The sequence below is a fragment of the Bos indicus x Bos taurus genome, chromosome 22 (assembly GCF_003369695.1).
Source record: "Bos indicus x Bos taurus breed Angus x Brahman F1 hybrid chromosome 22, Bos_hybrid_MaternalHap_v2.0, whole genome shotgun sequence".
Lineage (NCBI taxonomy): Eukaryota > Metazoa > Chordata > Mammalia > Artiodactyla > Bovidae > Bos > Bos indicus x Bos taurus.
In genome coordinates this window covers 3,196,362-3,208,589 of record NC_040097.1, presented here as the reverse complement: position 1 = coordinate 3,208,589, position 12,228 = coordinate 3,196,362, and the positions used below count along the sequence as shown (strand labels likewise).

General features: G+C 46.4%; 1 protein-coding gene across 1 annotated transcript in view; it reads right to left on the bottom strand.

Moving 5' to 3' along the window:
• Positions 1-12,228, bottom strand: part of C22H3orf20 (chromosome 22 C3orf20 homolog) — a 53,633-nt gene that overhangs the window by 17,384 nt on the left and 24,021 nt on the right. Inside the window, exons 8-10 of the mRNA XM_027523498.1 lie at positions 7,208-7,339; positions 1,754-1,877; positions 234-486 (exon numbers count right to left, since the gene is read on the bottom strand). Coding sequence (XP_027379299.1) covers positions 234-486; positions 1,754-1,877; positions 7,208-7,339 — 509 coding nt within the window. The remainder of the gene's footprint in view (positions 1-233; positions 487-1,753; positions 1,878-7,207; positions 7,340-12,228) is intronic.

Genomic DNA, 12,228 nt, shown 5'->3' with positions numbered 1-12,228 from the left:
AAACATAAACATGACTCTTAGCTAGCCCATAAACAAAGCAGGCAGTGGGGGCCAGATTTCAGCCCTGGCTGTAGTTTGCCAGCCTATGCTCTAACCCTTTCTACTTTCTTCCCAGGCTTTATCCCCATGTAAAATATTTTAGCTGTTCACATGTCTCTCTTCTATCTTTTCTCCGTTTTTGTCCACCGTTGTGAGTCTCCTACCCATCTTAGCATCTGACACATGAAGCCCACCTGCGTGGAGCCATGGCCTTGGTGTGGAACTTGCTGGGCTTCTTCCGCGTGGGGCTCACAGGAGCCGACTCAGGCTCTTCCTTTGAAGCTACTTCAATCAAGGACTCGGGTCGGGCTGACTGCGACCGTAATAATAGCATATCTCCTGAGTACAGACTCAGCTTGGTGCTGCGCTCGGGGAAGAGCCCGGACTTCAGTCTGGTCCGATTGACTTCTGCCTCTTCCTTTACTGGATATTTGATGGTGAACAGGCCTGTGGACAGAAGACCCTGGGGTTGCTCCCCTGGCCACCGTGCCCTCTCTGAGCCTGCACTGCCTAGAGTCTGATGCAGGACTGCCCCCACTACTGTTGTCTGGCCCAGTGCTCCCACCCCAGTGCGAGTGGTGGGCCAGTCAGAGATGGCCGAATGGAAGAACACATCAATCTCAATTCTGGCCCTCTGTCAAGAACCCAGGTCTGATCCCTCCTGCCCTGTGGGCCTGTTTCGTTCAGCTTTGTGTTCTTATAGCACTCAGTGTAGAGGCTGGGTGCCCAACGCGTCCCCACTGTTCCTGGTGCCTCCAACTCTGTTCTTTGCTGTACTTACTTTTTCTTTTGCTTTCTCTACTACACTGGCCAGAGACCTCTCATTTCTTCATTCACTTACCAAACATTTCCTCAATGTCGGGCACTGGGCATAAAGATGATCCCCCACAGGGTTCCCTGCCTCTGGGAACTCCAAGCAGGAGTTGGGGACAGGGATGGGAAAACAAAGAAATATTCATAATGCTAGGAGGGAAGACTTATACTTAGAGCATGGACAAAGTGCTGTGGGAGCCCAGAGGAGTGTGTGGTCTGCTAGAAGGTATGGGAAGGCTTTCCAGAGGCAGCACGTAGCTGAACTGAGTATTTAGGGACAAGAAGCAACTCCCCAGGGAGGCCGTGGGGGGCACCACTGCCCTTGTGTGCCCAGCCAGGGGGTGGCATGGGGTGGGACAATCAATGTTTCTCCGTACCCCGGCCCATGAGCAGTGAGGAGGATAGCCCAGATATGGGAGGGGTCTCGAGGCCACCCACGCTGGCCCTGGAGACTCTGCGGGCATGACAGGGTCAGCCTGATGACTTGGCTGCTTTTCTCTCTTCTACCAAGACCTTCAACAAGGAGAAGAATAGGGGGTGCAAGTGGATGATGGACGATATGGGAGATGGAGCCAAAAAGTGAACCCTGTATAGGTGGGTATGAGGAGAGAGAGAGCAACAGAAAGACCAAGAGAGACCCAGGAAAAAAGCAATCATGTGGAGACATAAAGACACACAGAGAGCTCTCAGAAGCTGAGGCTGGCAAAGGCCGCCATTATCAGCTGAACGGCCCTGAGGAAGCTCCTTCCCCACTCTGAGCCTCGTCATTCCATCACCAGTGGGGAATCCTGCCGCGCCATCTCCCTGGGGTGGTGAAAAGCTGTCCTTGGAGGTGACCTGAAGGTGGCCGAGGATCTGGGAAGCCTGAGACAGGACTGCACCCCCGTTTCTGCCTCCCTACCTGCCGCCAGCAGGATGGAGTTCATGAACTGGGACACTGTCTTCTGAAACCGCCTCTTGATCTCTGCCAGGGCCCGGCTCATCTTAGATATCTTTTCGTCCATGATGCTGATTCTGCGGGTTATCTAGGGAGAGGCCGAGGGAAGGGCATCAGCAGCAGCCCCACTGGGAGCCGTCTGCCCAGCCCAGTGACCACAGGCATGGCCCTGGCACAGAGGATGTGCTGTCCCTGCAGGGGACCCACCTTGTCCCCTCGGCCCAGTGAATTCCTGCACGCTGACTCAATCTGCCTCAAATGTCCCCTACCCCCAGGGACGCTGGTTGCTCTGGGCAGAACTGTTCCTTGCCTTGGACCCCCACTGTGGTCTCTATGCGGTCTGAAGTCAGAGGTTAGGTAGCCCTTTGTGATCAGCTGCGTGGAAGCCTGTCTCCCCAACCAGACTCCAACCTCCTGGAGGACAAGCATCGGCTCTTGGTCTCCCTTGTATCTGGGAGCCAATCACACAGGAGGTGCTCAGTTTATGCTTGTTGTATTCTGAGTAACTGTATGGACAAATGCCTCTCAGGATCCTCTGCTGCCTGCATGACCCTCAGAACCCTTTTCACCCTGCTGGCAGCTCTCAGCTGAGAGGCCGCCGTGTGCCAGGGTTCCATAGACTGACTGGTACCCATGGGCACCAGGCCAGGTCTCTAGCTCAGTTTGGGATTACTGCAAAGGGCCACCTTGGCTCCACGGCTCCTGGGAGGCGAGTTGAGGCCATCCTGCAGGTCAACCTCTGCTTCTGCTGGGGTGGATCGAGGCTCAGCTTCTGGAGCTCATGCAATCAGTGTCTGACTTTTTTTCCAGGAAGTCCTGGCCGACTTGCTAAGCCAGCAGTAATCACTCTCCATGCTGAGCTTGCACACCTGCTCATTCCTGGCTTTTCTGCCCTGGATTCTGATCACCTTTTACTTTCTTTATCCCTAAAACTTCACCAGTCCCCTGAAGCAGGGTCCATGATGTCTGTATCTCCCACTTCACACAGAGGAGGTGGGAAGTAATTTTTCCCCTGAAGAACTGAAGCCTCAAGTAGAGAATAGGGTGGGTGGTGGACAGATTTTTGAAGAACAGTGACGTCAGCTACATGTCTCTCTTTGTCCTGCAGGCAAGGCTTCTGTAAAAAATGCCCCGATTAACAGCAAAGCCTGAACCATCCTTCTGATGGTTGGTCCCAATCTCTGTCTCTGGACTAATTTTATTTATTTTTAATTTATACCCAGTCTTGCTTCCAAAAAGGATTTGAGGCAGTACTGGGTGAATAAAGCATTTAAAATGAGGCATTTCCTTGCTTCCAAAGTGCTGCCTTGATAGAAATACTTAGTGAGGAGCCTGACTGCAGGGCCATAAAATCTGGGACTGCCACTCTACCTGTCACTCTGATGGGTGGTTCCTTCCAGGGTAATGCGTGTCTGGGGAACCATTTAACAAGTTTTCCAATGACAGGGACTGTGAGGGAAGAGGCCACCTTACCCGCATCCCTCAGCTTCCCTAGATGACCACAGGTTTGCTGATGGGTGACAGGTAGCCCCAAATACACACACACACACACACTCATGATGGAGCTGAACGGAATTTTAAAATCCCAGGAAAGAAGTGTGGGAAAGTTGGGTGGGCCTTTACACTTTACTATACAAATGGGGAATCTGAGACCCAGGACGGGATGGTAGATGAGATGGCCCGAGGCCCCCTCCTAGACAAGGATTTCTCTCTCAAGATTTCATATAAAAATACTGAGATGTTTAACCTGCAAGCGAGGCTTGACATTTGGAAATCCTGCTACCCACGATAAGCTTAATAGTTCTTCATTTGTTGTTTTTCTGGTCAGAAGGTTGTAAAATCCAGTACACCACCCTGCATTCTCAAAGAGAAGGGGTTATGACGAGGATGCTTTGGGGCAAGTCAGTTTCCTCTGTCAACATCAACATCGAGGCTACCATCGAGAATGCAGTGGTTTTCAGAAGCTGTTTTAATGTATTTGCCTATTTATCCCTACGCTAAATGTCCCCAAGACAGTTATGCTTTTTGAGTTACAACGTTCGTATATGATTTCAATACCTTAAACCATGAAATTTTTGCACCTTGTTTTATGTCACTGGATATGTTCCAGTGTTTCCTACTTTAGTCTGTGGGAACTTAAATAGAATTTATATCCTGTTGTTGTGTGAAAATTGTATATCTAAATCTTAAGTATGTTGAATTGGTTCATAGTGCTCTTCATGTCTACCGTATCCTTCTACTTTTTCCAGTCTATTAATTCTATTAATTTTTGAGTTTCATATTGAAATTCCAACTAAAATCTTAATTTCTCTACTTAAAAAATAACTGTAATATACAGTAGAACTGTATGTAAGTTTGTTCTGTATTTTTCAAATCTCCTGTAAATGTGTTACCATACTTTTATAATTTAAAAAAATAAAAAAGAAAGAGTTACAGTGTACTTGTTAATAAACAACTTTCAGCTTCCTTCTGCACCGTCAGCCTCTGCAAGCTTCTTTAGTGGGAATTCCACCTTTAGATTCCTGCCGTAGATCTGCTAGAAATATAAGGCAAGCTGCACATGTGGTTTTAAATGTTTCTGAAGCCACATTAAAAAGTTCTCAGAAGATGAAATAAATTCTAATAACATATTTATCTAACACAATACGTCAAAAATATGATGACTGCAACATGTAATCAAAATAAATGATCGGTAAGAACTGTGACGTTCGCTTTTCACACTGAGTCTTTGAAAGTGTGTGCTTTCACTTCCAGCCCATCTCAGCCTCGAGCTGTCACATTTCAAGTGCTCAATAGGCATTTGTGACTCACACTACTGTGTTGGAACACAAGGCTTTGGACCTCTAATTCTAGCTCACGAAGGCTGCACTTAGTTAAGGAAATGTAAGATGTGAATGACTGTGGGGCTTTCCGAGGCCCAGAGGGCATGTTTGGATGTGGGCTTAAACGTGACTTCTCTCGGCTGTTTCATGAGGGTCTTCAACTGCTTACATCATGGTTCTCAGCCGTGTTCCAAATTTGAAAGATTATCAGACAGGAGGGTGCCAGGAAAAAGATGCATTACTGCAATTTTACAGGCACAAAATTTTTCTATTACCTACTGCCTCGATAAATCAATGCACATTTAAAAAATACAGTATCAAAAGGTTTTCAAGAAATATAGACATGGGACTGCATACATTCTGTGTACTTAGGCACCCAACAGTGACATTCAGAGTAAGAGCAGGGGACCACATTGACAGGATGGACTCAGCACAGTCATCTGTCTCAGCCCAGAGGGACTCAAAACCCGGAGGCTGCTTTGTTTTAGGTGTGGGGAGTGTAAGCTGAAGTCACAGGCATCTCAGTTTCCTGGCTGCTTGATGAGACCCTTGAATGAACCCAGCACCCCCTCAGCTTCCCTCGCTCCCCTACACCAAGCTGGTGAAGCTGCATCACAACCACGGTGATGCTCGTGCCCCTTCCATTAGGCTGAACGTATTCACAGACAAGAAGGAGTGAGGCTTCTTAAATATCCCTGGCGGGCAATCCAGCACATGGCAGCTGCCAATTCATGTTTATTGAATTAGCTAATCAATTTTAAAAGTTGAAATGCTACCGAAATGTAAGAAAAAACAGTGCAGTGCTTCCCTCCAGGAGAAATACAGGAGTTCTCCGTATCTCGCTCAGGTATCACTGCTGCTGCTGCTAAGTCGCTTCAGTCGTGTCTGACTCTGTGTGACCCCAAAGACGCAGCCCACCAGCCTCCCCCGTCCCTGGGATTCTCCAGGCAAGAACACTGGAGTGGGTTGCCATTTCCTTCTCCAATGCATGAAAGTGAAAAGTGAAAGGGAAGTCGCCAAGTCGTGTCCGACTCTTAGCGACCCCATGGACTACAGCCCACCAGGCTCCTCTGTCCATGGGACTGTCTCCAACAAATGTCTGCCTTGCCTGTGCCCACAGAAAGGGAAACTGGGACACTTCTGAGAGTTAAAGTGAAGTGAAAGTTGCTCAGTTGTGTCTGACTCTTTGCCACCCCATGGGCTATACAGTCCATGGAATTCTCCAGGCCAGAATACTAGAGTGGGTAGCCATTCCCTTCTCCAGGGGATCTTCCCAACCCAGGGATCAAACCTAGGTTTCCTGCATTGCAGGTGCATTCTTTACCAGCTGAGCCACAGGGGAAGCCTAAGAGTGGAAGGGAAGCTACTAATCATTTCTGGGCTAACAGGTGTAAGCCAGGACTGGGCCGGGGAAGACTGGGAGGTGTGGTCCCCCTGCTTCTACTCCAAGCAAGCCAATCCCCTGTGTGTAATGCCAGTGGCTGGTGCCACCAAGGAGTCCTTGGCTACCCCAGTGTCTCACAGTGAATGTCAACTGTTCTCCTCTAGACTTTAAACTCCTGGGGGATCAGGGACTTTGTCCCCTTCATCCTATCCATCTCTCTGCAATACTATGGACCGGCACAGAGGAGGTTCCATGAAGACCCAGTGAATGATGAACTGGGTTTCCAGACTCTGCCACTGTCTCACCTGCCCCCTTAGCAAGTACTTCATCTAAAGCAGTCCTCATAGTGAGTCCTGGGGCAACAGACACAAGTAGGAATCCCCAGTTCAGTAGAGAAGGCTGGCTTATAAATAAAGCAGTGTTGGAATGAGGTGAATCATGGCTGGGAGGGCTGAGTAAGGGGCCAGGAGTACTCTACCTGGGATAGGCAAGGAGGTGGTGGAGAGGATCAACATGCGGGCAGTGGTTCTATCCAGCACCATCTCTTCCTCTTCTGCCAAAAGCACCATAATCTTCCTTCAGGAACACACTCCTGCCTACTCATCTGCTCAAGTGGTATACCAGGGGCTGATCACACCCCTCGGCTCCTGGGTTGGACACGACACTCAAGCCTGGCCAGTGAGAGCACCACACACTTCTGGCCACAGAGAACATTCCAGGTATGGGCACCAGATGGAGCCAATGATGTTAGTGTTGGCACCTCTACTGGAACACATAGCAAAAGAGGTTCTTTTTCTCTCGGGAAAACCAAAGCTGGAAGAACAATGAGCCTGCAGAGGCTCATGACCATCTGGTCACCATAAGGTGAGAAAAACTCCTTGAGAACGAAGCCAACAAAGAGGAGGGCAGAGCGAGGGGATGGGAAGATCTTATAGAATGCTTTGAGGGCCTGGATCCAGTCATGTCTGACGCTGCCTATCTACAGACTGACTTCTCAGTTTACTGAGCCTACACTGTCTCTTCCCATGCTTAAGCTAGTCTGCACTGGATTCTGAGGCACCTGAAGACACTCGACACAAGTTTCAGAGAGAAGACAGTACTAAAGTCTGACACTGAATGATGAGAAGTCCACTAGGCAGGGAAAGAGGTCAGGCCTTGTATGGGGTGAGACGCTCTGGGCTCAGCCCCGGGTGACTGGTCTATGAGCCTTACCCGCTTATCGTGCGATATCCCGTGGGGACAGTTGCTGGCCGATATGGGGAGCGTTACTGTCTCATTCATGGAGGTGAAGGTGACCATCATAGCGTCCTGCCCGAGCACCGTCAGCTTCATTTGCTCATTCACCTGTGGATGAAGGAACCAGGACTTGGTGGGTCCCTGCTTCTGCTGTCCCACCCACTGTTCCTGACACATCGAAAAACACAAAGCCCCTCTCGGCCTGGGGCTGAGGGAGCCATAAGATCTTTCTGGTTATTATGTTAGAATCTTGCTTTCATGGAGAAGACAAAAGAATCCCCATTTCTCTTTGAGGGATCAGCAGAAAAAGTAAGGATGTTTCTTTACCACTGCCCCTTCCCTTTCCAACCCAAACTTGTAAGCAGCTATGAAGGAGATGGAGGGATCCAATAGCCGAGTCAGCTCTTACCAGGTTGATTTCCCCCACAGAATGGGAAAAAATACAACAAAACAACTATCCCAAGGCTCATAAGAGTGAGCAAAACAGGCAGATTTCTGAGTCAAAACTGAAAAGGACCAACATGGGATGAGTTCTTTGTGGCCCAAAGAACCAAAGGACAAAACCTGGGGCAAGCCACAGTCACAGGAAAGTAAGGAGAGCTTTACAGAAGGGGTAGAGAAATAGAGTCCTGGATGCTACTGATAATCAGGCCACGGCTCTAGCTGATCCCTGGACCACGTGTGAACAGTGCAGACTCAAGGCAGCTTACTTCCAGGGAAACAGAAAACTGAACTGAGATTTGAGCTGCTGCCCACTACTGGTGAGACAAGGTTTGCACTATAACTCTAAGTAAGTCCACTGCCTGTTAAAACAAAACAGTCAACACATCAGAGCTCAGAGACTCCAAAACATAACATCCACAATGCCGGCAATCCAGAACGACTCAACATGTGAAGAACCAGTGACGTGTGAGCCATTCTCAAGGCAACAAATAACCAATCCTGTCTGATATGTCCCAGATGTTGAAATTAGCAGACAAGGGTTTATAGCAGCTAATTTAACTATGTTCGATAAAGCAAAGAAAGACATACCTCTGATGAAAAAAATTAGGAAATCTCAGCAGAGAAACAGAAAATATAAAAAGCAGCTAAATGGAAATTACAGAGTTGAAAATAAATACCTGGAATTTCTAACCTTCCTAGGATTAGCACAACAGCAGAATGGAAACGACAGAATAAAGTCAGTGAATTTGGAGATATATCCATGTAAATTATGTAATCTGAAAAATAAACAGAAAAATATTAAACAACAACAAAAACAGCAGAGCTTCAGGGACCTTCAGGACAATCTTCAGTTCAGTTCAGTCGCTTAGTCATGTCCGACTCTGCAACCCCATGAATCGCAGCACGCCAGGACTCCCTGTCCATCACCAACTCCCGGAGTTCACTCAGACTCACGTCCATCGAGTCAGTGATGCCATCCAGCCATCTCCTCCTCTGTCGTCCCCTTCTCCTCCTGCCCCCAATCCCTCCCAGCATCAGAGTCTTTTCCAATGAGTTAACTCTTCGCAAGAGGTAGCCAAAGTACTGGAGTTTCAGCTTTGGCATCATTCCTTCCAAAGAAATCCCAGGGCTGATCTCCTTCAGAATGGACTGGTTGGATCTCCTTGCAGTCCAAGGGACTCTCAAGAGTCTTCTCCAACACCACAGTTCAAAAGCATCAATTCTTCGGCGCTCAGCCTTCTTCACAGTCCAACTCTCACATCCATGCATGACCACAGGAAAAACCATAGCCTTGACTAGACAGACCTTTGTTGGCAAAGTAATGTCTCTGCTTTTGAATATGCTATCTAGATTGGTCTTAACTTTCCTTCCAAGGAGTAAGTGTCTTTTAATTTCATGGCTGCAGTCACCATCTGCAGTGATTTTGGAGCCCCCCAAAATAAAGTCTGACACTGTTTCCCCATCTGTTTCCCATGAAGTGATGGGACCAGATGCCATGATCTTCGTTTTCTGAATGTTGAGCTTTAAGCCAACTTTTTCACTCTCCACTTTCACTTTCATCAAGAGACTTTTTAGTTCCTCTTCACTTTCTGCCATAAGGGTGGTGTCATCCGCATATCTGAGGTCATTGATATTTCTCCCGGAAATCTTGATTCCAGCTTGTGTTTCTTCCAGCCCAGCGTTTCTCATGATGTACCCTGCATAGAAGTTAAATAAGCAGGGTGACAATATACAGCCTTGATGTACTCCTTTTCCTATTTGGAACCAGTCTGTTGTTCCATGTCCAGTTCTAACTGTTGCTTCCTGACCTGCATACAGATTTCTCAAGAGGCAGGTCAGGTGGTCTGGTATTCCCATCTCTTTCAGAATTTTCCACAGTTTCTTGTGATTCACACAGCCAAAGGCTTTGGCATAGTCAATAAAGCAGAAATAGATGTTTTTCTGGAACTCTCTTGTTTTTTCCATGATCCAGAGGATGTTGGCAATTTGATCTCTGGTTCCTCTGCCTTTTCTAAAACCAGCTTGAACATCAGCAAGTTCACGGTTCACGTATTGCTGAAGCCTGGCTCGGAGAGTTTTGAGCATAAAAGGTCTAAAATACATGTGATTGGAGTCTCAGAAGAGATGGAAAGAGACTGGAGCACTCCCCCCACCCCAAATAGGGGCAGAAGACCTCCCAAATTTGATGAAAGATGTGAATTCACAGATTAAAGAAGCTCAGTAAACCCCAAACAGAATTTATATGAAGATAACCACATGTAGAAACATCAGAGTCAAACTTACAAAACAAAAACAGAAAATCTTGAAAGCAGCTAGAGAAAATGAACAATGATTTAAATAACCACAGATTTCTCATCAGAAACTATGGAGGACAGATACAATGGAACATCTTTAAAATGCTAATTTTTTAAGAAGTCAAACAGAATTCCATACCCAACAAAAATATTTTTTCATAAAAACATTTTCCACATGAAAAACAATAGAATTTGTTGCCAGAAGATGTTCATTTCAAGAAATGCTAAAGGAAGTTCTTCAGGCTGAAGAGAAATGATACCAGGAGGAAAACAGATTTTCAGAGAGGAATGAAAACGCTGGGAATGGTAAACATCTGGGCAGAAACAAACTAGCCACTGTAGCCTTCAAGACAGATGCAAACTCCTGGCCTGACATCCAATGCCTCTCGCCTCCACCCCATGATACACACAGCCCTGGCTTCTTTTCTTGCATGAAGAGCACCTGTGAACTTTTAACAACGCCACACTGCCGCCTAACTTTGGAGACACTACTCCTCTACCCAGAGTTCTTTCCCTCCTTCTTATCTGTATCTATGAAAACAGTATGCACACTCGTGTTACACCTCAAGGCCACCTTGTCTTCCAGGCCACCCCTGACTGCACCAGACCCTGCTGTGCATTTCTGCATGCAGCTCTAGGGCCTAGAAGAATGAACTGAAACGCACTGCTGAAACACCCTCCCCACCATTGTTTCTTTCAATTCTCACAAAAGCAGTGTGAGGCAAGGACGGAGGCTCTGGTGACCCATCTTGTACTGATCAAACACCAAGGCTCAGAGAAGCTGAGTGGTTTTTAGAAAGCTGCACAGCCAGGGTTCAGCAAGACATTAGTACTTGGCTCCTCAGTTCCTCATCCCAGTTCTCTGTCTACTTGGCCACACTGACATATAATACGGTACCTGCTTGCGAGCAACTTATAATCTTTTTGAATTGTAAACTTTTCATACAACTACAAAATGTTAAATATTAAGGCAATAACAATACACATCTGGACTGGGGAGCTGGGACCTGGTCAAGCAGAAAGACTTGTGAAAACTACAAAATCCAGAACCCATGGCAGACCAACTGAATCTGGATCTCTGTGGAGCTGTGTCTGGGGTCTGTTAAAAGTTCCATGGGTGATTCTGATATTCAGCCACAACTGAGAACCTCTTCATTGCATAACTAATTGTCCAATGACTGAAATTCCTCATTTCAGTGTGGATTGCCTTTTAATCCAGACAGTGGGCCCTGGAAGAAGAGAGAAATGGGCATGAACTGGAGAGCCACAAAGATAGGAAGTCTGACTAGGGGTTTGAAGGAAGAATGATTTGGATTGGCAGAGCGAGAAGATGTATTTCAGGCCAATGGGGTGGGAAAGGTGAGTCATGTTCAAAGACTTGAATGTTTCTAAACAGAGGTATGGACTACAGGAATTGGTTTATAAGAATGAGAATCCAGTGGCCAATGTAGAGGATGAACAGGAAGGGCATGAGATAGGATGTGTGAGCCCCACCATAAACTCCAAGAGTGATTCTGTCTGTTAACTCTTACCTTGGGTGGATTCTGTGTTCTATGATCTTTCTCTGAATCCCAACCCACGAGCTAATCCCTGTCTCACAGTGCTTACCCTCCTCTACCACATATTATTCCCCTAGACTTCTAAGTTCCTTGAGTTCCCCAAGGTTGATGATTTTAAACAATGGGTGATTTCTGCCCCTCAGAGAACCTCTGGCGCTGTCTGGAGATATTTTTGGTTGTTCTAACTAGGAGAGTGGGTATCACTGGCATCTGGGGTGATAGTGATAAATATCCCACAATGCACAGTTATCACAAAGAATTACCCATCTCAAAATGTCAGTGGTTCCAAGGACGAGAAACTCTGCCATAGGTAAAGTGATAAGCACACCTAATTTGCTTTATTAGTAAATTAATGTAATCAGTTGTTATTTAGTACTAGTAATTCAACGTTAACTTATTAGTAAACTTTGAAGAATAGCTTAACAACCAAAAGAATGAAAAAAGGATTTTTGTCTATCAGCTACCTTTAATGCTCAGGTTTTTTTTATTTCACAGATAGTAAATTACAAAAACAAACACTGATGAGGACCAAAATAACGTAACTTTTCCTACGGCCACATTAGACATTAAAAATAAAAAAACCATCAACTACTGTAACAGCTAATCCCTAAAATAAAGGACATTTTTAACTATAAAACATAATATTGTTAATAATAAAAATACAATAGGAAGAATATTACTAAGAAAGGTCAGTACAACA